The 24,760-nt window shown below is 41.4% G+C and overlaps 1 protein-coding gene across 8 annotated transcripts in view; it reads right to left on the reverse strand.

Annotated features, from left to right (window-relative positions):
* The window catches only part of SNX31 (sorting nexin 31), a 72,574-nt gene that overhangs the window by 16,343 nt on the left and 31,471 nt on the right, over positions 1 to 24,760 (reverse strand). For 3 of the 8 annotated variants that reach the window (XM_072774042.1, XM_072774041.1, XM_072774040.1), the window contains exons 6-11: positions 23,811 to 23,901; positions 22,406 to 22,493; positions 19,523 to 19,592; positions 14,226 to 14,318; positions 9,665 to 9,868; positions 3,431 to 3,544 (exon numbers count right to left, since the gene is read on the reverse strand). In XM_072774042.1, the coding sequence (XP_072630143.1) occupies positions 3,431 to 3,544; positions 9,665 to 9,868; positions 14,226 to 14,318; positions 19,523 to 19,592; positions 22,406 to 22,493; positions 23,811 to 23,901 (660 nt within the window). The remainder of the gene's footprint in view (positions 1 to 3,430; positions 3,545 to 9,664; positions 9,869 to 14,225; positions 14,319 to 19,522; positions 19,593 to 22,405; positions 22,494 to 23,810; positions 23,902 to 24,760) is intronic. The other 5 variants (XM_072774045.1, XM_072774044.1, XM_072774043.1 and 2 more) reach the window with 3 other exon arrangements.

Raw genomic sequence — 24,760 nt, forward strand, 5'->3', positions numbered from 1 at the left:
GAACTCAAATACAAAAGCTAACCTTACACATAAAGGAGCTAGAGAAAAAACAGCAAATAGATCCTACACCCAAGAGAAGAAGGGAGTTAATAAAGATTCGAGCAGAACTCAACGAAATCGAGACCAGAAGAACTGTGGAACAGATCAACAGAACCAGGAGTTGGTTCTTTGAAAGAATTAATAAGATAGATAAACCATTAGCCAGCCTTATTAAAAAGAAGAGAGAGAAGACTCAAATTAATAAAATCATGAATGAGAAAGGAGAGATCACTACCAACACCAAGGAAATACAAACGATTTTAAAAACATATTATGAACAGCTATACGCCAATAAATTAGGCAATCTAGAAGAAATGGACGCATTCCTGGAAAGCCACAAACTACCAAAACTGGAACAGGAAGAAATAGAAAACCTGAACAGGCCAATAACCAGGGAGGAAATTGAAGCAGTCATCAAAAACCTCCCAAGACACAAGAGTCCAGGGCCAGATGGCTTCCCAGGGGAATTTTATCAAACGTTTAAAGAAGAAACCATACCTATTCTCCTAAAGCTGTTTGGAAAGATAGAAAGAGATGGAGTACTTCCAAATTCGTTCTATGAGGCCAGCATCACCTTAATTCCAAAACCAGACAAAGACCCCACCAAAAAGGAGAATTACAGACCAATATCCCTGATGAACATGGATGCAAAAATTCTCAACAAGATACTGGCCAATAGGATCCAACAGTACATTAAAAAAATTATTCACCATGACCAAGTAGGATTTATCCCTGGGACACAAGGCTGGTTCAACACCCGTAAAACAATCAATGTGATTCATCATATCAGCAAGAGAAAAACCAAGAACCATATGATCCTCTCATTGGATGCAGAGAAAGCATTTGACAAAATACAGCATCCATTCCTGATCAAAACTCTTCAGAGTGTAGGGATAGAGGGAACATTCCTCGACATCTTAAAAGCCATCTATGAAAAGCCCACAGCAAATATCATTCTCAATGGGGAAGCACTGGGAGCCTTTCCCCTAAGATCAGGAACAAGACAGGGATGTCCACTCTCACCACTGCTATTCAACATAGTACTGGAAGTCCTAGCCTCAGCAATCAGACAACAAAAAGACATTAAAGGCATTCAAATTGGCAAAGAAGAAGTCAAACTCTCCCTCTTCGCCGATGACATGATACTCTACATAGAAAACCCAAAAGTCTCCACCCCAAGATTGCTAGAACTCATACAGCAATTCGGTAGCGTGGCAGGATACAAAATCAATGCCCAGAAGTCAGTGGCATTTCTATACACTAACAATGAGACTGAAGAAAGAGAAATTAAGGAGTCAATCCCATTTACAATTGCACCCAAAAGCATAAGATACCTAGGAATAAACCTAACCAAAGATGTAAAGGATCTATACCCTCAAAACTATAAAACACTTCTGAAAGAAATTGAGGAAGACACAAAGAGATGGAAAAATATTCCATGCTCATGGATTGGCAGAATTAATATTGTGAAAATGTCAATGTGACCCAGGGCAATATACACGTTTAATGCAATCCCTATCAAAATACCATGGACTTTCTTCAGAGAGTTAGAACAAATTATTTTAAGATTTGTGTGGAATCAGAAAAGACCACGAATAGCCAGGGGAATTTTAAAAAAGAAAACCATATCTGGGGGCATCACAATGCCAGATTTCAGGTTGTACTACAAAGCTGTGGTCATCAAGACAGTGTGGTACTGGCACAAAAACAGACGCATAGATCAGTGGAACAGAATAGAGAATCCAGAAGTGGACCCTGAACTTTATGGGCAACTAATATTCGATAAAGGAGGAAAGACTATCCATTGGAAGAAAGACAGTCTCTTCAATAAATGGTGCTGGGAAAATTGGACATCCACATGCAGAAGAATGAAACTAGACCACTCTCTTGCACCATACACAAAGATAAACTCAAAATGGATGAAAGATCTAAATGTGAGACAAGATTCCATCAAAATCCTAGAGAAGAACACAGGCAACACCCTTTTTGAACTCGGCCATAGTAACTTCTTGCAAGATACATCCACGAAGGCAAAAGAAACAAAAGCAAAAATGAACTATTGGGACTTCATCAAGATAAGAAGCTTTTGCACAGCAAAGGATACAGTCAACAAAACTCAAAGACAACCTACAGAATGGGAGAAGATATTTGCAAATGACATATCAGATAAAGGGCTAGTTTCCAAGATCTATAAAGAACTTATTAAACTCAACACCAAAGAAACAAACAATCCAATCATGAAATGGGCAAAAGACATGAACAGAGATCTCACAGAGGAAGACATAGACATGGCCAACATGCACATGAGAAAATGCTCTGCATCACTTGCCATCAGGGAAATACAAATCAAAACCACAATGAGATCCCACCTCACACCGGTGAGAATGGGGCAAATTAACAAGGCAGGAAACCACAAATGTTGGAGAGGATGCGGAGAAAAAGGAACCCTCTTACACTGTTGGTGGGAATGTGAACTGGTGCAGCCACTCTGGAAAACTGTGTGGAGGTTCCTCAAACAGTTAAAAATAGACCTGCCCTACGACCCAGCAATTGCACTGTTGGGGATTTACCCCAAAGATACAAATGCAATGAAACGCCGGGACACCTGCACCCCGATGTTTCTAGCAGCAATGGCCACGATAGCCAAACTGTGGAAGGAGCCTCGGTGTCCAACGAAAGATGAATGGATAAAGAAGATGTGGTCTATGTATACAATGGAATATTACTCAGCTATTAGAAATGACAAATACCCACCATTTGCTTCAACGTGGATGGAACTGGAGGGTATTATGCTGAGTGAAGTAAGTCAGTCGGAGAAGGACAAACATTATATGTTCTCATTCATTTGGGGAATATAAATAATAGTGAAAGGGAAAATAAGGGAAGGGGGAAGAAATGTGTGGGAAATATCAGAAACGGAGACAGAACGTAAAGACTGCTAACTCTGGGAAATGAACTAGGGGTGGTAGAAGGGGAGGAGGGCGGGGGGTGGGAGTGAATGGGTGACGGGCACTGGGGGTTATTCTGTATGTTAGTAAATTGAACACCAATAAAAAATAAATTAAAAAATAAATAAATAAAATAAAATATTTACCATCTGGCCCTTTGAGAAAAAGTTCAAGAACCTTTGGACTAAGTCATTATTGAGTCTTGTTATTTAGTAACTCAATTCATATCTAATTGATACAAAGGCTCTGGTGACTACTAGTCAAATAAAACAAAATGAAAAATAAACAACAACAACAAAAAACAGTATTATAGGTCAAAAAAGAAAGTGTATATCATATTCTAGTACTCTGCTCCTGTTGGGTTAGGGTAATGTGTTATGTTCATCCTAGCAAGCAAGAGGGCATTTCAGCACTGGTTCTCATGCTCTGCCCTGATAACTCACCTGTTTGGTGTAAATAACAAACCACTGCCAGCGGCTATCTTCACTATACTGAAATCTGAGCTCTAAGTTCTGGTTGAGAGTTCTCTGGGGTCCATCCATATCCAGCAGACTCCCCTACAGAGAAAAGATATTATTTGATATCCAATAGAAATTGAAGTGACTATTAAGTGCTGGGCAAAACACCAAAACAAGTGATCCTGTTAGTATGCCCAAGAAGCTATTGGTCTATGAAGGCCTATGAAATTAAGTCACCAGTTTGGTATGATAAGTATTAAAGGGAAGCAAACAGGTCTATGGAAGGAGGTAAGTGGGCACCTAATCCAGACTAGGAGGGTAAAGCAGGCCTCCTAAGGGGGGTGGTATCTGAGCAGCAGGAGTAGACATTTTCCAAGTTTGTTGTTGTGGGTTTTTTGGAGGGGGGTGGAGGCAGGGGTGGTGACAAGTGGTTCCTGGTAGGAGAAATAACAAGTGCAAATGCATTGAGGTACAAGAGGACCTGGCACAGTGGAGATGTGGCAAGGGATTGAGTGTGGCTAAAGCACGGGCTGCAAGTCAGGCAGGGCAGTGAGTGAAGAAGTTCAGAAAGGCAGCATGGGGCCAGATCCTGAGGGCTCTGTAGGAAGCAGCTTTGATTTTTGCTATACAGCAGCTATCCCTCTTTTTCCCAGTAATGGAGTCTCAAATGTCCTTGGGAAAACCTTCTGCCTTCCACTGGGTCCATGTAGGTAGGTAGGACTATCAGTGAATGCTACCCTCCTGGAGGGGGTGGGGCATACGACCCAAGTTCAGGCCAATAGGATAGATGCCCTCTATGCCCCTTATTTGATTCCAGAATGAAGAGATCCAAAGAGCAGGTCCTGATAAAGAATTCCTTGTTTCCTAGAAACCTTGAGCTCCTTTGGTTCTTGACTTTCCTAAGCCTCTGCTTCTGCCTTCCTTTAAGTCAGTGGGTATTCCATACCCTTCCAATAAATATCCCGTTTTCACTAGAGCCAGAAGTGTTGCTTTCTATTGCTGGCCACCAAAGAGCACTTAGCTGTTACAGGTTTTAAAGGTAAGTTAAGGAGTCTGAACTTCATTTGAGAACAATAGGCATGCATTAACTGATTTTAAAAGCTGAATAATAATTAGCTTTATATTTTAGAAATCTTCATCTGGCAGCATCAGAGTAAAAAATGAACTGAAAAACAGCTGTTCTCAGACACTGAGCGAGAAGGCAAACAAATGAGGTGAGCCCTAGAGTTACCTAGTTTACTGCCTGGAGGAGTTTTCCAGGATACAGTGCAGGACCAGTGAACCCAAATAAAGCCCAGAGGTCTTGCCAAGCTGAAGAGAAAGAGATCAAAGTTTGAGGAAGTTGAGTTTAGAATTTGTGGGGCAGAAGACCACAGACAAGGACTTTTATGTAGAGTTCAGAGCTCCAGAGAGCGCTTTTCAGATCTTTGGCTGAATAACGATCTGTGCATGTGTGGGAAGAACCCTCATACGCTGCTGGTGGGCACATAAAATGGAGGAGCAGACTATTTGGAAAATAGTCTAGAAGTTCCTCACAAAGTTAAAAATAGAATTACCACCATGGTACCAGTAATTTCACTCCTAATCATATACCCAAGAGAAATGAAAACCTATGTCCACACAAAAACTCGTATACAAATGTTCATAGCAGCGTAACTCGCAACAATTGAAAGATAGAAACAACCCAAGTGTTCATTAATGAATGAATAAATAGGGACACCTGGGTGGCTCAGCGGTTGAGCATCTGCCTTCAGCCCAGGGCGTGATCCTGGAGACCCGGGATCGAGTCCCACGTCAGGCTCCCTGCATGGAGCCTGCTTCTCTCTGTGCCTGTGTCTCTGCCTCTCTCTCTCTCTGTTTCTCATGAATAAATAAATAAAATATTAAAAAAATGAATGAATAAATAAACAAAATTTTGTATATCCATACAACAAAATATTATTTGGCCATGAAAAAGATAAAGTGTTAATACATGCTACGATAAGAGTGGACCTTGGAAACGTTATGCTAAGTAAAGAAAGCCAGTCACAAAGATCATGTATGACTCCATTAATCATGAAATGTTCAGCATGGATAAATCTGTAAAGACAAGCAGATTAGTGGCTTCTTAGGGCTAGTAGGAATGGGGGAATACATATGAGCTAAGGGATACGGGGCTTCTTTCTGAGATGATGAGAGTATTCTAAAATTGATTGTGGTGATGGATGCAAAACTCTGTGAATGTGCTAAATGCCCCTGAATTATATGCTTTATGTAAATCAATTGTATGGTATGTGAATTATATCTTGATAAAGCTGTTACAAAGGAAGGGAATGACTGTGTAGTACTGGTGAAGGGATAGATACATGCATCATAGAAGAGGAGAGAGAATCCAGAAATAAATCCACACAAATATGCCCAACTGATATCTGACAAAGGTATAAAAGCAATTCAGTTAAAGGACAGGATTTGCAACAAATAGTGCTGGAGCAAGTAGATTTCCACATGCAAAAAAGGGAATGTCGTGCTGTCTTTCACACCCTACATGAAAATTAACTCAGAATGAATCATGGACTTAAATGTATGACCTATAACTGTAAAACCTTTAGGGAAAAACTCTAAGAAAAAAATCTTTAGGATCTAGGGTTTGGCAAAGAGTTCTTAGTCTCGACACTAAAGCACAATCTATAAAAGGAAAAACTGATGAATTAGAATTCATCAAAATTAAAAACTTTTGCTTTGCACAAGATCCTGTTAGGAGGATGAAAAACTGCAGAGTGAGAGATGCCTCAGAGACACGGCTCAGTGATTGAGCATCTATCTGCCTTCGGTTCAGGGCTTGATCCCAGGGTCCTATGATCAAGTTCCACATCAGGCTTCCCGCAGGGAGCCTGGTTCTCCCTCTGCCTGGTCTCTGCCTCTCATGAATAAATGAAATCTTTTTTTTTCTTTTTCTTTTTTTTTAATTTTTTTTAATAAATGAAATCTTTAAAAAATACCATCCCACACTTACAGAATGACTAAACTAAAAAAACAGTGACAACACCAAATGCTGATGAGGATGCAGAGAAACTGGATCACTCATGCATCCCTGGTGGGAACGGAAATTAGCACAGCCACTCTTGAAAGCTGTTTAGCAGTTTCTTAAAAAACTAAGCATGCAACTTCCATGTAACCCAGCAATTGTACTTCTGAACATTTATGCCAGAGAAATGCAGATTTGTGCTCCAAAACATATGTATAAATATTTATAGGAGCTTTATTCATAATAACTAAAAACTGGAAACAACCAGGTATCTTTCACTCAGTGAGTGGTTAAATAAATCTTCCTTCCATGCCATGGAATACTGCTCAGCAATAAAAAGAACCAAACTACTAATATAAACAACAACCTGAATGAACTACCAGAGAGTTATGCTGAGTAAAAAAAGCCAATCCTAAAGGCTACATCTGATTCCATTTATAGAACATTTTTAGTCAACCCCTTGTTTTTATTTATGTTTTTGCCTCCTAAATGCAGCCAATTCTTATTATTCACAGCAGTCGTGTTCTGTAAAGTCACTACAAACACTGCACTACTGGACATTTCCAGGGAAATGCAAGGTTACATTCCTGCAAACCTCTAGTCACAATATTTCATCAACTGATCAATATATAACCTTGTTTTAGGAATGTTTCTGTTTTTTTTTAAACAGTTTTCTTGAGGTATAATTGATGTAAAAAAAAACCTGCACATATTTAATGTATACAATTTGATGAGTTCAGACATATGCATACATTCATGAAATCATTTATATGGAAACAAAGGCAGAAGAAAAATTATTAATATCCTTACTGCCTACAGTCCTTGAAACAGGCAGAGTGACCTTCCTCTACGGACTCAACTGCCTCGATGTTAATACTTTGCTAAGGGCAAAAGGCAACCTTAGTCTGATTCCCAGATTCCTGTAAGTCTACTTTAACATGTAATAATTCCTTTGGAAATTTTCTTTGTATCTACCCACCCCAAAGATACAAGTTGGCAATCATCCTCCAAGTATATGACCCACAGATATATGTCTGAAGGGTCTCATGGCCCAGGTTTTATTAGATGGTAACAAATGACCTTTTCCTAACAATATCTAGCCCCCTCAAGGTCCTGGAAAACTTGCTTCCAAAATTCCTTAGAGTCTTATGCTATCCCTAACCCCTCCTATCTTGAAAGTACATAATGGGCCACTTCCCATGACCCCAGTACAGCTCTTTCTGCCCACGGGTCCTGTCTCCGTGCTTTAATAAAAACCACCTTTTTGCTCCAAAGACATCTCAAGAATTCTTAGCCATCGGCTTCAAACCCTAATGTCTTTCCTACATCACCAGGACCACAATAAAAATAATGAATATATCCATCACTTTCAAAAATTTTACACAACACTCCTGAAATGACACAAGGAGTGGTTCCTTGGGGCTAACAAGAGGTGTGACAAGAGAAAGTGGGCACAGCTATAAAGGCTGATATGACAGGTTCTTCGGATGATGAAAACATTGCTTGTACCAATGCCAACATTCTGGTGTTGATGTTGTGCTATAAGTTTGCAAGATATAACAATTGGAGAAAAGTGGGTGATGTGTACCCAGGATTTCTGTACCATTTCTTCTAACTACATGGGAACCTACAGTTACATCAAAACTAAAAGTTTAACTAAAAATAATCAACTGTTTAAAAGAAAAAATAATTACAATGTAGCAGGAGGCTTATATATGTAGAAATATGGCAATAAATATCACAAAAGGGAAAATAGAAATACATTGTTTTTACATTTTTTTATGAAGTGATATAAAAATTGAAAGTGGAATGTAATAAGTTCACAAGAAGTACATAATAAAGTCTAAAGTAACTGAAAATAAATGAAAGGGCATACCAAAAAAAAAAAAAAAACAATGGTGTAAATAAATGGGTTCAAAATGCCTAATCAAAAGAAGGAAGGAAAAGAAGGGGGAAAACTGAACCTCAAAGAAATAGACAAACCCACAATTAGGTTTTAAGGTTTAAAATTCGTCTTCTTTCAGTAACTGATGGAACAAGGAGAAAATGTATAAGGTTTCAGGAGATCTGAACGCTCTCAACTGCTCAACTTAAAGAATACTGCACCCAATCATAGAAGAATACACATACACATTCTTCTCAAGTGTATGTGGAACACTTACCAAGATAGACCAGATTTGGGGCCATAAAACGAGTTCCCATAAGTTTCAAAGACTGAAGTCATATGCTGATAATGTCAAGATTAAAATCAGGGAACACAGTGGGGGAGATCCCGAGAGGGTGAGGATGAGTTTGGTTTGGGAAAAGGCTAAGTTTGGGATGTCTGTGAGACATGCGGTGTAGACAATCCAGCATTAAGAAATACTGGACCTTTTGACAGGGATGTAGGCGACTGATTCAAGAGAATATGTAGAGGAAAGATGCAAATGGAACCCCAGGAGAAATGAGCCTTCAGAAATGCTCAGAGGAAGAGGAAGCTCAAAAAGGACAGGGGAGAAAGGGGAGGGAATTCTGAGAAGGAGGAAATGGTTGACAACACTGAATGCCACAGGGAGGTCTAGTATTGTGCCAGCTAAAAAGTCCCCATGGATTCCATGGATTTAGCAACTGGGGGGTCATGGCTGTTCTAACAGAATTTGTCCTCTACTAGTTAACCTCAGTTTCTTGTATAAAGGGGATAATCCCACTTAGCTCCCTGAGTTACTGCAAGAATTTAATTAAATAATAGATGTGGCAGTGCCAGAACAGCGTCTGATCCAAAGCAGCCACTCAACACATCTGATCATGGGGTTTCCTCTGGGAGGAGATGGCAATGTAAGTATGATCCTTAAGGAGAGCTCTACTGTTCAGTGTCCAGTTTCCAAGGGTAGAGATCTAGTCAATACTGAGTATGTAGTAAGTACTCAGTAAACAGTAGTCTTTGTTTCACTGTGCCCTATTACTATAGCCACCCTTCAAGCAGTAGAGAAGTCTGTTGCTGTAAAGTGGGGAGATGGGTGTCTACTGATATGGATGGGACACTCATACCAGACAATAGACAGGTTTTACCATTAGGTGATGCTTAACGTGGCCTAGATGCCAGTCCGCTCAAGGTTGTGATGCAAATGGCAGATCATTCTCGCTACTGCCAACTTTGTCATCCAAAGTCAATAGGATTTTTACACTATGGGTAGAGATTTTAAATCATAGGTAAGGCAAAGTGCCAAGATACTCACAAGGAAAGTGACCTGCCAGCACTTCACTCTGTTCATCTGGAAAATGATTTCCTGGGTCTGGTTACCAGGCAGGGTTATGCAGCAGCTGATCTCATTATTGCCAACAGAAAGGACGGCCCTGCAGCCGGGTTCCGGGTAGTCACAGGTACAGGGATCCAGCTGCAAGAACCCATAGTGCCGTACCTCTTGGGATAGCTCCAAAAACTGCTCCGGGGGTAAAGGTAGGGCAAAAGAAGCAAAAGACTACTTGAAAAAGGTGACAACCTTATGTTAGAAGCTATTGTCATTCTACTAGAACACATGGAATTAAGCCACAGTCAAAGCGCCTTTTTCTTCTGGATGATTCACATGAAGACAATGTCCCTTATGCTCCCTGACAATAAGGCCTAGGGAAGTTCATGGTGTGTCTTGCCAGGGTCGAACCATTTCTGTCTCATTCACCATTGTGTCTCTGCTCCTGTTACAGTGCTTGGTACACAGTGGGAACAAAAATATTCAGTGAGAGAATGATAAATGGAGAAGAATAGAGTGAATCAAATGAGTAGATAGGAGTCTATCGCAGCAGATTAAAAATAGCAAAATAAACAAAATGTGTACATTTAAAATGCTGTTTGGGGGGGTGCCTGGGTGGCTCAATTGGTTAAGCATCCGATTTTTGGTTTCCGGTCAGGTCATGATCTCAGGGTCCTGGGATTGAACTCTGCATCGGCTCCATGCTCAGTACAGAGGGAGCTCTCTCTGCTGCTCCCCCGTCCCCCAACCATCTCTCTCTCTCCTCCTTGCACACTGTCTCAATTAAATAAATAAATAAATATTTTTTATAAATAAACATTTTAATAAATAGATAAAATGCTGTTGGGGTGCTGCTGGGGTGCCTGGCTGGCTTTGTTGGTAGAGCATGTGACTCTTGATCTCAGAATCGTTGAGTCAAGCCCCATGTTGGATATGCAGTCTCAAGAAAGAAGGAAAGAAAGAAAGGAAAGAAAGGAAAGAAAGAAAGGAAAGAAAGAAAGGAAAGAAAGAAAGGAAAGAAAGGAAAGAAAGGAAAGAAAGAAAGAAAAAGAAAGAAAGAAAGAAGCAGCTACTTTTTAAAAAACTAAGCTGAGGTCTATGTAGGAATAAAGTAGTTAATTTTTACAGCCTGCTTTATATGATGATGGTATGAATTGTCAAAGGAAGAGATTTTACAAATGGCAATGAAATGAGAGAGCGAGTCTGCTTTCTAAGTCTAGTTATAGACAGCTCAAAAATGTCAAGGGTACACCTTTATGTGACTGTTAAGGTTTAGCTTTTCCTTTTTTTTTTTTTTTTTTTTTTTTTTTTTTTTAAGGGAGGGAAGGGCAGAGAAAGAGAGAATCCTAAGCAACCTCCAGCCCAATGCAGGACTCAGTCTCACAACCCTGAGATCATGATCTGAGCGGAAATCAAGAGTCGGGTGCCTAACTGACTGAGCCACCCAGGTGCCCCCTTTTGCTCTGTTTCTGACTTGGCTTAAGAACAGAGGACAGCTGCAGTTCACACGTGTGGTCCAGGCATCCTGTCCTGGCTTCTAGTCCAGGCTTTTCATTTTTGTAACAAAGTGTTATTCTTAACATTGCCTTTTAATAAGCTGATATCAGCTTGGATGTCTGCCTTGTTCTTCCAGCTTTCACCATGGTCCTGCCTGTTGCTGTGTGAGATGTGCGTGAAGAAAAAGGAGTTCTCACTTTAACACATGGTTAAATCAGAAAGAAGATCACTCAGTGACAACCTGGCACTTTCTAGATCCTTTTTGGAAGGAAAACAAATCCTTTCAAAGACTATATGAAGCATTCTCTTTTAAAAGTGAAACGTGGGATCCCTGGGTGGCGCAGCGGTTTGGAGCCTGCCTTTGGCCTGGGGCGCGATCCTGGAGACCCGGGATCGAATCCCACATTGAGCTCCCTGCATGGAGCCTGCTTCTCCCTCTGCCTGTGTCTCTGCCTCTCTCTGTGTGTGTGTGTGTGTGTGTGTGTGTGTGTGTGTGTGTGTGTGACTATCATAAATAAATAAATAAAATCTTTAAAAAAAAATAAAATAAAAAAAAAAATAAAAGTGAAACGTGCTGAGACCTGAGAAGGGAGGAACAGCTGACTGCTACTACAAGGTGGGAGAGGTGTTCGGGGCTCCTGTCCCTTCAAGCCACACGTTGTAGCAGCTCATTGTGCTGTGGCCCACACATTCAACTTCGGAAAGGCATTAAGCTGCCCGGCTTCCCTTTGGCTCAATGGGAAACAGCAGAAATGACAGGTCCTGAGTTATGCTACATGCAGCTAGGGGGGCTGAGTAATTTTGCCACACAGCATACAGAGCAGTTTCAAGCTCTTGCTACAATGGTTTCTTATTTATTATATGATACAGATCTTTATCTTATCGCTTGGTAACACTTTTAAAAACTTTTTGTAATCAACTTGGCTGCAATGCTCTAAAAGCGAGAAGAGTATTTAAAAGTCAAGCTCCATTTCTCTAGAAAGTCAGTGATAAATTAGTAACCCGTTCAAAATACTTGTTGGCGTTTGTCATTCAACAAGCAGTGCAGCGATGTTACTGACCATATGCAAACTAAAAGAAATCTGCAAGAATTAGTTTTTTTTTTTTTAAAGAAAATTAGTTTTAGTTTTTTAAAGAAACTTACTCCTGAAAAAGATAATTTAACATGCATAACTGGAGAAGGGATGTTCGTACGTTTTCATTTAGATCAAGGGATGGCAAACTTTTCTATAAATAGCCATACAGTAAATATTTTCAGTTTTGCGGGAATATGGTCTCTATTGCAACTACTCACCTCTATCATTCTAGCACAAAAAGCAGCCTTGGACAGTACATAAATGAGTGAGCGTGGCTGTGTGCCAATAAAATTGTATTTACAAAAACAGCAGCCTATGGGGTGTAGTTAGCCTGTGATTTAGATCAACTAGTTGCTCCTTTAAATTAATTTCACTCATTTTTAACTCCAGGTTTTCTTGCACATGTACATAAAGTAAAGCACTATTGCTTGTTAATGTGTTGGATCTATTATCAGGAGAAGAACTTCATAAACACTTAAATAATTCTGGTTTTATGTCAGTATCCTGAGATGCTTCAAGAGAGTAAGAGTTAATTTGAATCATGGTTCAGCTTTTTTTTTTTTTTCATCTAATTCATGTACTCAGTAATTTTTTTTTTTAATGACTATTACAAATAGTATGGTAAAATCAGGTAAAACATTTATGAGTGGGGAAAGGAGAAAAAATGAGTGGGAAATATCAGAAAAGGAGACAGAACATGAGAGACTCCTAACTCTGGGAAACGAACCAGGGGTGGTGGAAGGGGAGGTGGGCAGGGGGTGGGGGTGACTGGGTGACGCGCACTGAGGGGGGCACTTGATGGGATGAGCACTGGGTGTTATTCTATATGTTGGCAAACTGAACACCAATAAAAAATAAATTTATAAAAAAATAAAAATAAAGATATGAAACACACATACACAAATTCATCAGAGAAAATAAAATTTGTTTTGTGTCAAAAATACAAACATAAATTTCAGCAGAGTATAGCATATAGTAAAAGCAATCTTCTTACTAAATTATTAAGTTAAAAAGTTTATGGAGTAGAAATGCACTTTGGAACTGTAATTATATCCAAAGAAGCTGATGTATCTGATTATACCCAAATATTCTATCCATTAAAATAAATACTATAATTGAAATTGAACTCCAAAATTTTCATGACAACACTGAGGCGAAATACCAAGGAGGAAAATATTAAATAATGGCTGTATATGCTTTTTTCTTTTTTTATCCTACCTATCAGTAAAATTCTCAAGATATCTGAGCTTCCAAAGAATGATTTTCTGTATCAATTTAGGTATAAACGAGTCCTCTAAATTTTGTTTGCATTTTTGTTTAAGATAAATGAGTGAACATTGGCAAAGTGGTGAACACTGGCAAAGAAGACAACACAATGAAGCACAGTCCATTTCTTCATTAAAATGTGCCCTGTTCGTCAGACTTGCATCACTGCTTGGGGACAGGGGGAGTGTGAATTGGTATGATCTTTATGGAAGCTTTAAAAATGGATTATAAATATATTCTAAGAAACAATAAAACATGTACTCAAAGATGGAGGATGCTGGCTGTGTCTTCAGGGACCTTCAGCTCAGAACTGTACCAGGTGTTGGGAACACACAGGGTGTGTATAAATTAGGCACAGTCCTGGTCCTCATGGTGCTCACTGCCAAAGTGATTTATAGCAGGAAACCACTGGATTTCTAATAATCAGAAATTGGTTAGCTAAATGATAACTCTAAGACAGAATACTCTGTGGTCATTAAAAATAACGCTGAGGGTCTACATGAACCAGGCCAGGGGTTCACCACAGTCTATTGTATTTTTCAGAATCTTTAAATAATATAATCAGAAAAATCAATGATGCTTTTCTCATTTTTTAAAAGAAGCCCATTTTTAGTGGTTGATGGGTTTTATAAACTAAGAAACAGCTCAGTTCTAATATGTTTCTTCAACTCCCCTCCAAGGGATTTCTCTTGGTGCAATATCTGATTTACCTTTGTTTGATTGTCTTCTTTCTGGAGAGCCTCTAATTTCTGCCTCTGCACCTGTGTGGGTTTGGCCCATTCTTTTTCCATGTCCTGAACTGCCTGAAAATGACAGAAGTTGTAAGATTAGCAACCTTTGCAGAAATGAATTAATCTGGCAGAAACACACTCATGTATGAAAAGCTATAGCAGCCAACCCAAGTGGACATATGTAAGGGTTTTGCATGTTATAAAGGTTACTTTTTAAATTAGTGGGTGTAGGAAGAGATTGTTCAATGGTTGAGGACAACTGGCCACATTTGGGAGAGCTAAAGTTAGCTCTTTCCCCACACCACCCAATCAAATAAATCCAGAAAAAGGTTTAGATGTAAAAAAAAAGAAAAGAAAGAAAGAAAGAAAGAAAGAAAGAAAGAAAGAAAGAAAGGAAAAGAAGAAATAAAAGAAAAAAAATCAGAAAAAATATCTGATCTTGAGGTAAGGAATATTATATTTTATTTAAGATATAAAGGGATATTTAATTACATGAATATATAAAACTTCTGTACCTGAGAACAGACCAGAACAAAACTAAGAAGTAAATGGCAAACTAGAGAAAATGACTGCATCATATGTGGGAAAAAGTCAGCATTATTTATGTAAAACAAGAGGAAAAATATAAACAAGGAATATGTATCAGCAATTAACAAAAAGGAATTCCAAATTCCAAATCTATATTCAACCTCACTAGAAATCAATAATTTCTTATTTTTTATTCTTTTGCTTCTCCACTTGGCAAAGAAAATATACAATATTTGGGGCCAGCAAGTGTTTAGAAAAACAGGAAGTTCCATACAGAACGGATTTTATTTTTTTTTTAAAGATTTTATTTATTTATTCATGAGAGACACACAGAGAGAGGAAGAGACACAGGCAGAGGGAGAAGCAGGCTCCCTGCAGGAAACCCGATGTGGGACTCAATTCCAGGATCCTGGGATTCCAATCTGAGCCAAAGGCAGATGCTCAACCACTGAGCCAGCCAGGTGTCCCCAGAACTGATGGCGTTTAAACTGGTATATTATCTTGTGCTGCTTCCATTTATCATATTTTTAAAAATTTTTCCATTGGTCTTCAGTTAGCCTGTTAACCCCTCAAGGGAAAAACCCTGAGTCTTCCACCTCGCTGTAGCTTGTCCAAGATAACTGAGCAAACACTCAAAAATTCTTTGCCAGCTGTCAAGTACATATTTACACCTTAGTCTGAATGCAAGTTTTTGTGTTCCACCCCTCAGTGTTTGCTATTGGTTATGCCTTATCTCCAAATGGAGAATGAAGAGCTGAATAAAGTATTTTGGTATTTAGAGTGGGGGGAAAGGATTTAGAGAGGAGAAGAAAAATCACTAATACTTGTTCAGAACTTGTTTTAGATAGGTTTTCTTATTGAGTTTTTCCAAACTATTCTGTGTGGTAGTATGGGCAAATTGAGGTCCAGAGAGGTTATGCCTTCCAAGACGGCCCAAAAAGTGTAAGTGGCAAGCGTGGGCCTAAAACCCCAATTTGGGGGCTCCTGGGTGGCTCAGTGGTTGAGAATCTGGTTTTGGCTCATGCCGTGATCCTGGGGTCCTGGGATTGAGTCCTGCATTGCGCTCCCCACAGGGAGCCTGCTTCTCCCTCTGCCTATGTCTCTGACTCTCTCTCTGTGTCCCTCGTGAAAAAATAAAAACTTCAGAAACAACAACAACAACAAAAATGATCTGGCTGCTGCACCAAGTCCTCCTGTCCTTGCCCAAGCCGCTGACTCTGAGCATGTAAGCCACTACCCATCCCGTGACTTTCCTCCAATCACCAACTACTCTCAAAACTGAACCTAGACACCATGCCAGAATGGGATCAATATGGGTGTGAAAAAGGGAACGCCTTTTTCTTTCCTGAATTCTACTTGGTAGAGTCCTATAAAGGGGCTGTTATCTCAGGGCAGTGTTATCAAAGGGAGCGCATGGCTAAAGAAGGTAGTGGCAGTCACAACAGTAAGGACTCACTGAAGAAATGTCATTCAGCGTGAGGGGACCTGGGGCTCTCCGACACAGATTTAAATGCCCTACATCAGCAGGAACAGACCGCTTTTGTTTCACCACCTTTGAAAAGATCTGACCCTGATTAGGGGCACACGAGTCATCAAATACACAGCATACAGTACCTCACTCTAACAATGAGAGTCAGATTTAGACAAATGGCTCTACTCAGTTCTATGGCTCTCCAAAGACTGGCTGCTGGAGACTTATGTAGAACCTAATTTTTTAAATGGAGTGAGATCACCTAAGCCGTGGGTTTAATGAGCTTCAATCACACATATCCCTGTCACCCCTGCAGAGGTACAGCAGTGAGAAATGGAGAGGGAGGGATCTGCCTCTTGACTCCAGCTGGTTGAAGTATGGCTAAGCAAAGCCAGGGCCACGGAGCTCTGGGGAGGTTAATGGTCAACCCAACACTCCCTTCACTGAGCCATGGGCTCTGACACGGGGTTAGGTCTGCCTGAAAGAAGGGACCCCTTGTTCTAATTTGCATAAAGTTACCATACTGGCCAGTGGTGCTGCAATACAGGCCCAGAATTGACCAAGTCTCAATATTTTTGAGAAAACTCAGAAAATTATATGCAATCTTCCATTTTGTTAATATTACTCAAATTTTCAAAAAGAAAAAGAAAGGGAACGTGTTGTGGGAGTCCACTTGGCTCCTAAGACATCCTGGGGCACAGCTGCTTTAGAAAAATCCAAAGGGTTTCCCTTAGTAGTTAATTATGATGGCACCGTTATTTATCAGAAGAACTCATAAGAGTTCCGCATTAACTTTTTAAAAGGATGGTTGCTTCTCACACCTTCATGCATCCTAAGCTCCCAGGACAGTCTCTGTCCTGGGCCATTCAGAATCTAGCTAGGCAAATATGCACGTGAACAGTATTTACAAGATGGGGTGACAAGCACTACAATGGAGGGTATAAACAAAATACCAGGGGAGCAGAGAGGGAGGGAGGCATTTTCTTTCCAGGGGAGCTGAGAAAAGTTTCCTCAAAAGAGGCTGCAATTGTGGTTCTGACTCCCTGGGGCTGAATTCTCAGTACCTCTGCCTGGATAGAGCCAACAATGAGAATAATGATGATAATGGCACAGATTATTATAACACCAACTATACTCATTTGAAGACTTGGCCAGACAAACAGCTACAGTTTGAATAACAGTCTATTCAAGCTGAGAGAAAACTTAGAAATTGTTCATTCAATCTCATCGCTTAACAGGGGGATGTTGTAGTTCTAGGTTCAGAAGGATGAAGTGGCGGCCGGCCGAGATCACGCAGAGAGGCAGCCAGCGGCACAGCAAGGGCCAGAATACATTTTTGAAACTGAATTCGGCGTGCTTTCCATGAAGCCATCTACCCCCACACACAGATGCACACCCCCCCCCCCAAGCTATAAGCAGAGGAAATACAGTCCATTTCTCTCTGGTTTACAGCTCCTTGATGAAGACAGATAAACTTCCTATGAAGATGCTGGCCCCTCCTATTTCTCACCACAATGGACCTGGAAACCAGGCTAGAAAGACTATTTCCCACCAGGACAATAGTCGAACTAGGTGATGCATCCTCCACCAAGGATGTGGTATCACATAGACCAGACACAACTAATAACACACTAGAATAGCAAGGATACAACAGCAATGAGCCTCGTCAAACGTTTAAAATGGTAAATTACGTCCCAACTCATGCAACATGGGTTTAATCACAGAGGATCAAAGTATGATAAGAAATGAACTAAGGAACGCTTGGATGGCTCAGTGGTTGAGCATCTGCCTTTGGCTCAGGCTGTGGTCCTGGGGTCCTGGGATCGAGTCCCGCCTTGGGTTCCCTGCAAGGAGCCTATTTCTCCCCCTGCCTGTGTCTCTGTGTCTTTCTCTCTTTCTGTGTCTTTCATGAATAAATAAATAAAATCTAAATAAAAAGAAAAAAGAAAAAAATGAACTCAAAACTATATTCTAGCCATTGAACTACAATAGTGAACATTGAACACTTAAGAAGTGATATTTTGGTTTACCTCCTTAGAATTCAGAAGAGCTTTGTGAAGACGATTTATTAGATCGCCTTGGTCTCTTAAAAAGTAACATGAGCAGCAGTGGACATTAGGGCTGCGACTCCTCATCGACACCAGCTGCCGGGCTCCATGTGTCCGCTTGGCGACACACCCAGGTGTTCCACCCCACACTGGAAAAGCCACAGTCCCCGCGTGAGGCCAGCGGTCCAGTCGGGAGCGGGGGAGAGAGAGGCGTAAATGATGCTCTACTTTGTCAGACTGAAGGCACCACTGATTCTGACCCCATGATTCTGTAGGACACTAAGTAAAAACACTGCCAGGTAAGCAGTGTTTACCTACCTAAGGACAGGTAGGTAACTGTCCTACCTGCTGTAGGACAGTTGTGCCTGGCGCAAGCCCAGGCCATGCCGACCTCGCCTGCTGAAATACGCAGCAGTACTTGCACTTCTGAGGCATTTGGTGATTTCTCCTGCCTTCAGCTGCCCCTTGGCCTGGGCGAGGCAGTCCTTTTGGATACAGCTTAGTAAGAAACCGAGGGGCTTCCTGTCTGGGTACATAAAGCAAGCCCCTGGTTGTTGTTTACGAGGTAATACAGAATGTTCGTGTTTCTTCAAAGGTGAGCCTTTGCTTTTTGAATATAAAAGGGAAACCTGCCACACTGTCCTTGCCTTTTTTTTTTATAATAAATTTATTTTTTATTGGTGTTCAATTTACCAACATACAGAATAACACCCAGTGCTCATCCCGTCACTTGCCTTTGTTTTTAAAAAAAAAATATTTCTCTCTCTCTCTCTACCTGGGGGAAAGGCAGAGGGAGAGGGAGGGAGAATCTCAAGCAGATTCCTTGCTGAGCGTGGAGCCTGACACAGGGCTCTATCCCACAACACTGAGATCATGACCTGAGCCAAAATCAAGACTCGGCCACTTACCTGACTGAGCCGCCCAGGTGCCCCTCATTTTAACCATTTTTAAGTGTACAATTCAGTGGCACTAAAAACATTCAGAATGTTGCTTAACTGTCAACAGTGTCTATACCTACTTTTTTTAATAGTATCTCTAGCAAAAATTCTGTACCTATTAGACTATAACTCCCTGCCCCTGAGCCCCTAATAACTTATATTGTACTTCCAGTCTCTGTAAATTTGCCTATTCTAGGGAGCTAGGATTCTTAGCTATCACACATTTTTTCCAATGGCTTCAATCCTGAATGGTCAGTAACATATGGTGTTTGAGTCCTCAGTCACCCTTACCTGCATATAGATCAAAGCTACCGCTGCTGCAGAGTCCATCAGTACAGAGTCCAGGGATGGGTCCATGTACCTGCACAATTCAGGAGCACTGAGTTCATCCAATGACATGGCCAACAGGCACACCTGGGCGTGAGTGCTCTCTGAAGGGGTGGCCCTCTACACTTTAAACTGAGCCCGCACTAACACCCCTTCCCTTGCCTTGCTTTCAGTTTGTTCCTCCACTTTTGTCACCTGTTTTCCTTTCACTGTAAACTCTCACCTGGAGGACTTGAAAAGTAAAGATGTCAAATAATAAAGCTGATGGAAGATGGTCCACAGTCCCGTTTCTCATAGTCTGACAAGTTAGATCACCCAACCTGCTCATTTCCATGGTGCCCGTCCTGGGACACCTAGCTTTCATGTTCAATTCCACCTATGACCCACCTCCCCCCTTCACACTCTGTATCCCAACCATGTTTGCTCTCCTTTCCTCTGCCTAGAAGACCACTGCCCTCACCTGCCTCCCTCCCTGGCTTATCTGCCTATCCTGGCATTGTCACGTACCTCCCCAAGATTCCGCTCCATTCTGTGCTTCCTTAGAACCCTGAACTTGTCCTCACCACTGCTCTCATCAGGTTGATCTTGACACCAGAAATGTAGGGACTGCATTTGGAGTTGCCCCTCTGGACTTTTGCAAAGAGATTTGCAAGTGGCAGGGTTTGAAGTCTGTCTAAAGGATTCAGAATCTCCAGGATAAACTGAAATCCTAGTTCCTGTATAAGCACAGGAGCTGCTAGGAATTGATAGAAACCGTCAGGAAAGAGTTCATTGCAGCTGGTCTAAACCTATCTGAAGGCAGGGGTAAGCAAAATCACTGTACTTAGAAGTGTATGATTATAGAATAATGGGATTGGAATGAACTAGGAGATGATGAGAATGTAACTTGAAGATCACCTTCCTCGTGGAGGGTATGGAAAGAAGCAACTGAAGCATTCTGTTATATTCTTTATTTTTTTTTCTGTTATATTCTATTAAGCTAATTGGCCATGCAGCACATGCTCCCTATTCTCTGTGGCACAGAATAGCAACTTGTGTCAAAGGTAGAGAGCCCCGAGACCCATCCCACACTGGGCTCTGAGAGGGTTCCCTCCAGTCTGGAAGGAACCATATCAAATTGGAGAGATGGGCCAGAGAATTCTTGGACAGAGAAAAATCCTCAAAACTCTGGCCCTATCGGCTTCATTGTGATGCTTCACCTGCTGGGAATGCCATAGCTCATGGCAGCCAGGCTAGCCTCCCTGCTCTCATTCGGTTAGACTTTTCCAGGTAAGAAGACCATGAGACCATGTACCCTCAGGGTCCTCTTCCAGGCTCTCCACCCCACATGACTTGACCCTCAGCTTAACAGCTGGAGTGGGACCTCCTTTCTTCCCAGTTCCCATAAGTAAAAGCAATCTGCCTGCATCCAGGATGCTGACATATGAATGACATTTTCTCTTGCACTGATGCTCTAGAATATACCTATTTAATGAAGACGCAGGCAAAGCCCAGTTTCCAGTTAAGGCTTCAAGGTGAGGAACAAAATCCTCATGTCTTAATGTCAAGTTCTCTGGAAAGCCCATGAGCCTTGCAAGCTATCTAAGCTCCAGGGATTTCTGTTGTTATTGTTATTACTATTATTAATATTATTCTTAATATAACAGTAACAAACAAGACCAAAATTTATTGAGCATATGGAAGTACTTTATTTAACCCTCATACTAATTGTATGAGGTAGACTCTTACTATTATTCCCATTTTACAGATAAAGAAGCTGAGCCTTAGTGAGCTTGAGTAACTTGGCTAAGATTATTTAGCTAAATTTTGAGAGGGCTGGGATTTAGATTCACATACTCCAAACCTAGGAACAATGATGCTCAGCCACTTATTATACTAAGCAACTTCCAGAAACACTTAAATGGAACATTGAAGGGTTTTCCCTTTTCCCCTTCTCAGGGTTCCATGCCACAGATTTTGACAGCTTCTCAGAATACATCTGAATAGCAGCGTATGAACTTTTAGCCTTGCCTAGGATATCCTTCCAAAATTCACAACTACGGACTGGAGTGCTAAGCACACCATCACAAGGTCAAGATAGCTACTATTCCTAGATTACAAAATGCCTTTCTTTAAAACTTTTGTGCTCAGATTACAGAAGAGCTGGGCTGGGAGAGGGTGAACCCAAGAAGCAATACAATACAGCCATGGTAATAAACACTGGGAAGTACAGATTATAGGATATATGTGGGGTGCTTCTTGTTATTCTCTGTTTGTATCCTTGCCATAAGGCTTCTTGTTTCTGAGAAAAAGGGTGGTATTTTTCTGCAAGGTGTTCAATCAGCCTGGGAGTGTGGCTGGCCCTGATTTATATGCATTTATTGTTGGAATCCTTTAGGATGCAAGCTGAATACTTAAGAGTATTCTACTCAAATTCACTGCAAGTTGGCTGAGTCCACTCTTTGCTTTAGGGAATACTACAGCTCAACAGATGAATCTCACGTGCTTGTAATCATCAACAAATCCCTTCAATTAATACTGTCAATAATTAATTCCAAAGCAAGCCCATAACCTGCAGTTTCTCATTCCTGCTTCCATCCCCACCTCAATGGGCCACCATCTTCATAACAATATCCCTCAAGTACTTACTGGAGACAAGTGAAAGTCATCCTCAACATCCTATTATTTATGACAAATATTCTGGTTCATTCTCCACTTTCTCTTCTTTACTGCCCTCCTCACAACCATCCCCAAGTTCTTCTTCTCTCCCTCTAGCTGTTAGGTTGTGAGCTGACAGGGTAAGACCAACAAATTCTCAACAGGAATCTAAAACATCCTCAAATACCTACCATCACCGTAAATGCTTACCACTTCCTGAGTCCCACTTTGCAGTCTTCCACTTTAGCACTTTGAAGACTCACATAAGGCAGTTCAAAGTCCACCAATTTTTTCATGACTAGAGAAAGGAGAAGGGAGTCTTACTGGTTGAAAAGGCACAAATAGTTTACATACAGAGGCTTTGAAGTGAGAAAGCATTACCACTGGAAATGCTAAAATCACAACGATAATATTCTCCTGCACTTGTACACAATTTTTAACTTTCTGAAATTCCTTCAAAAGATAAATAGCGAAAAATTAAAAAAAAAAAAAAAAAGATAAATAGCGGGCAGCCCCGGTGGTGCAGCGGTTTGGCGCCGCCTGCAGCCCTGGGGTGTGATCCTGGAGACCGGGGATCGAGTTCCGCGTCGGGCTCCCTGCATGGAGCCTGCTTCTCCCTCTGCCTTTCTCTCTCTGTGTGTGTCTCTATGAATGAATGAATGAATGAATGAATGAATGAAAGAAATCTTAAAAAAAAAAATTAAATAGCATTTGATCCTCATAAAATATCAATGCCTTTAGTAGGAGGTGTTTTACACCGTGAACCTGACAGCTCAGTGTACCTCCAGACAGCTCAGTGTACCTCAGATCTCAGTGTCCAAGCCATCATACAAACCCTTAACTTTCAACTCAAAACCACTGCAGCTTCTGGAGAACATACATAGGCTGCCTTCAGATAATTGATACCACTTTACAAGTAAATAACTTACAATGTCTTAGAAGAATGTCTATAGAGAAAAGCAAAAACTATGTGAATCATCTATCATCTTTCACTAACTCATTACATGTTCTTTAAAAATCTGAGAACTTAGAGCATCCACATTTTCTCACCAACATTCCTTAACAAGGAGGAGTGATGGTGTGATGGGATGTCCTGACACCTGGGGTCCAGCACTCCATTTTTGAGGGGGTTGTGGGATGGCTGGTGGTCTGCGGCCAGGGCGCCAGGGTAAAAGTGAGGCGGACATTAGGCCCAGGGCTGGTGCAGGTACAAGACAAAGTGCAGTTGCTGAAAGGATCTGACATCTTGCTACTGTCCATTCTACCTCTCTGGAGTTGCTCATCCCCAACTTCCCCTCCCCCAACTTTTTTGCTTAAGATTTTATTTATTTATTCATGAGAGACACACAGAGAGAGGCAGAGACATAGGCAGAGGGAGAAGCAGGGAGTCTGATAGGAGAATCGATCCCAGGACCCCAGAGCCACAACCTGAGCCAAAGGCAGACGCTCAACCATTGAGCCACCCAGGTGCCCCCTCCCTCTCCCAGCTTTCGATCCACAGGCTGAGAACGGCACCCCCACTCAGCTGTATCTCCTGCATCCCATGGATCTGAGCACCAGCCCACAGCAGCCCACCCCTTCTCCTGGCTGCTCTGCCTCCCCCTTTTCTCCTTACCAGAGAACTTGCCCTCTTTGCAACACTGAATGAGAAACAGGCCAAAGTAGCCCAAGAGCTCCTGACACAGTCCAATTTTGTGTGACACCACCTTTAACCAAAGACAAGAAAAATTAGGGGTGTCGGCTTTGCTAACAGTGATGTGGAGAATTAGAAATTGCCTGTAAACATCGATAAAAAGTACTTTAATGGGCAGCGGGCATTAAAAGTAATCTCTTCTGAATCTAGAAATGATAATCCTAGTTTTAGAAAATTTAAAAATTAAGAAAATTAGAGTGAAGAAAGCAAAAATCAGCCCTAACACAACGGACATGAACTGGCGTCTGCTGAGGCTGGTTGTCCCATCTCAGACACACATGTGTCTCCCAGAGAATTTGGTCTTCACAGTCCACTGGAGGGCAGCAGCCAGTCTCCATGCAAGTCTGTCCTTCTGTGGTATCTGTCACTGGGGCCCCCGTACCAATCTGCCTGCCCATGGGCTGGATTATCAGACATTGGGAGGAGGGATGTTCCCCACTCCTTGCTGGCATATAAAAGTGTACAAGCTATTGTCTGGCTTTGACCCCCCAGCCTGCTTCTGTCTGGGGTCTCCTGTGATGGTCTCCTAGTCTAATTTATATGGCGTTTATATCGCTCGGTGACACCTCAGGTCCCAGGCACAGGCCACTCTCATTTCATGTTCCTCCCTGGCCTTTATGTCCAACAGCTTTCATTTCAACACCAGTGGCTTCATTTTTGCCAGCAGGTCTCAAGGCTAAAACCTTATGTCTTATGCTCACTCACCTTCCCTTAGCAGGAACATCCATGCTACCACAGGTTCTCCCTGCCTTTACCCACCCAGACCTTCCCTCTTGAAGACAGGGCTCCAGAGTGATTTCTTTGCTTGCACACTCTGAATTCACTAGACCACCTCCGTGACACTCGATTCACCTTTGCAGCCATGTGCGTGA

The sequence above is a fragment of the Canis lupus genome, chromosome 14, assembly GCF_048164855.1.
Source record: "Canis lupus baileyi chromosome 14, mCanLup2.hap1, whole genome shotgun sequence".
NCBI classification, from domain to species: Eukaryota; Metazoa; Chordata; class Mammalia; order Carnivora; family Canidae; genus Canis; species Canis lupus.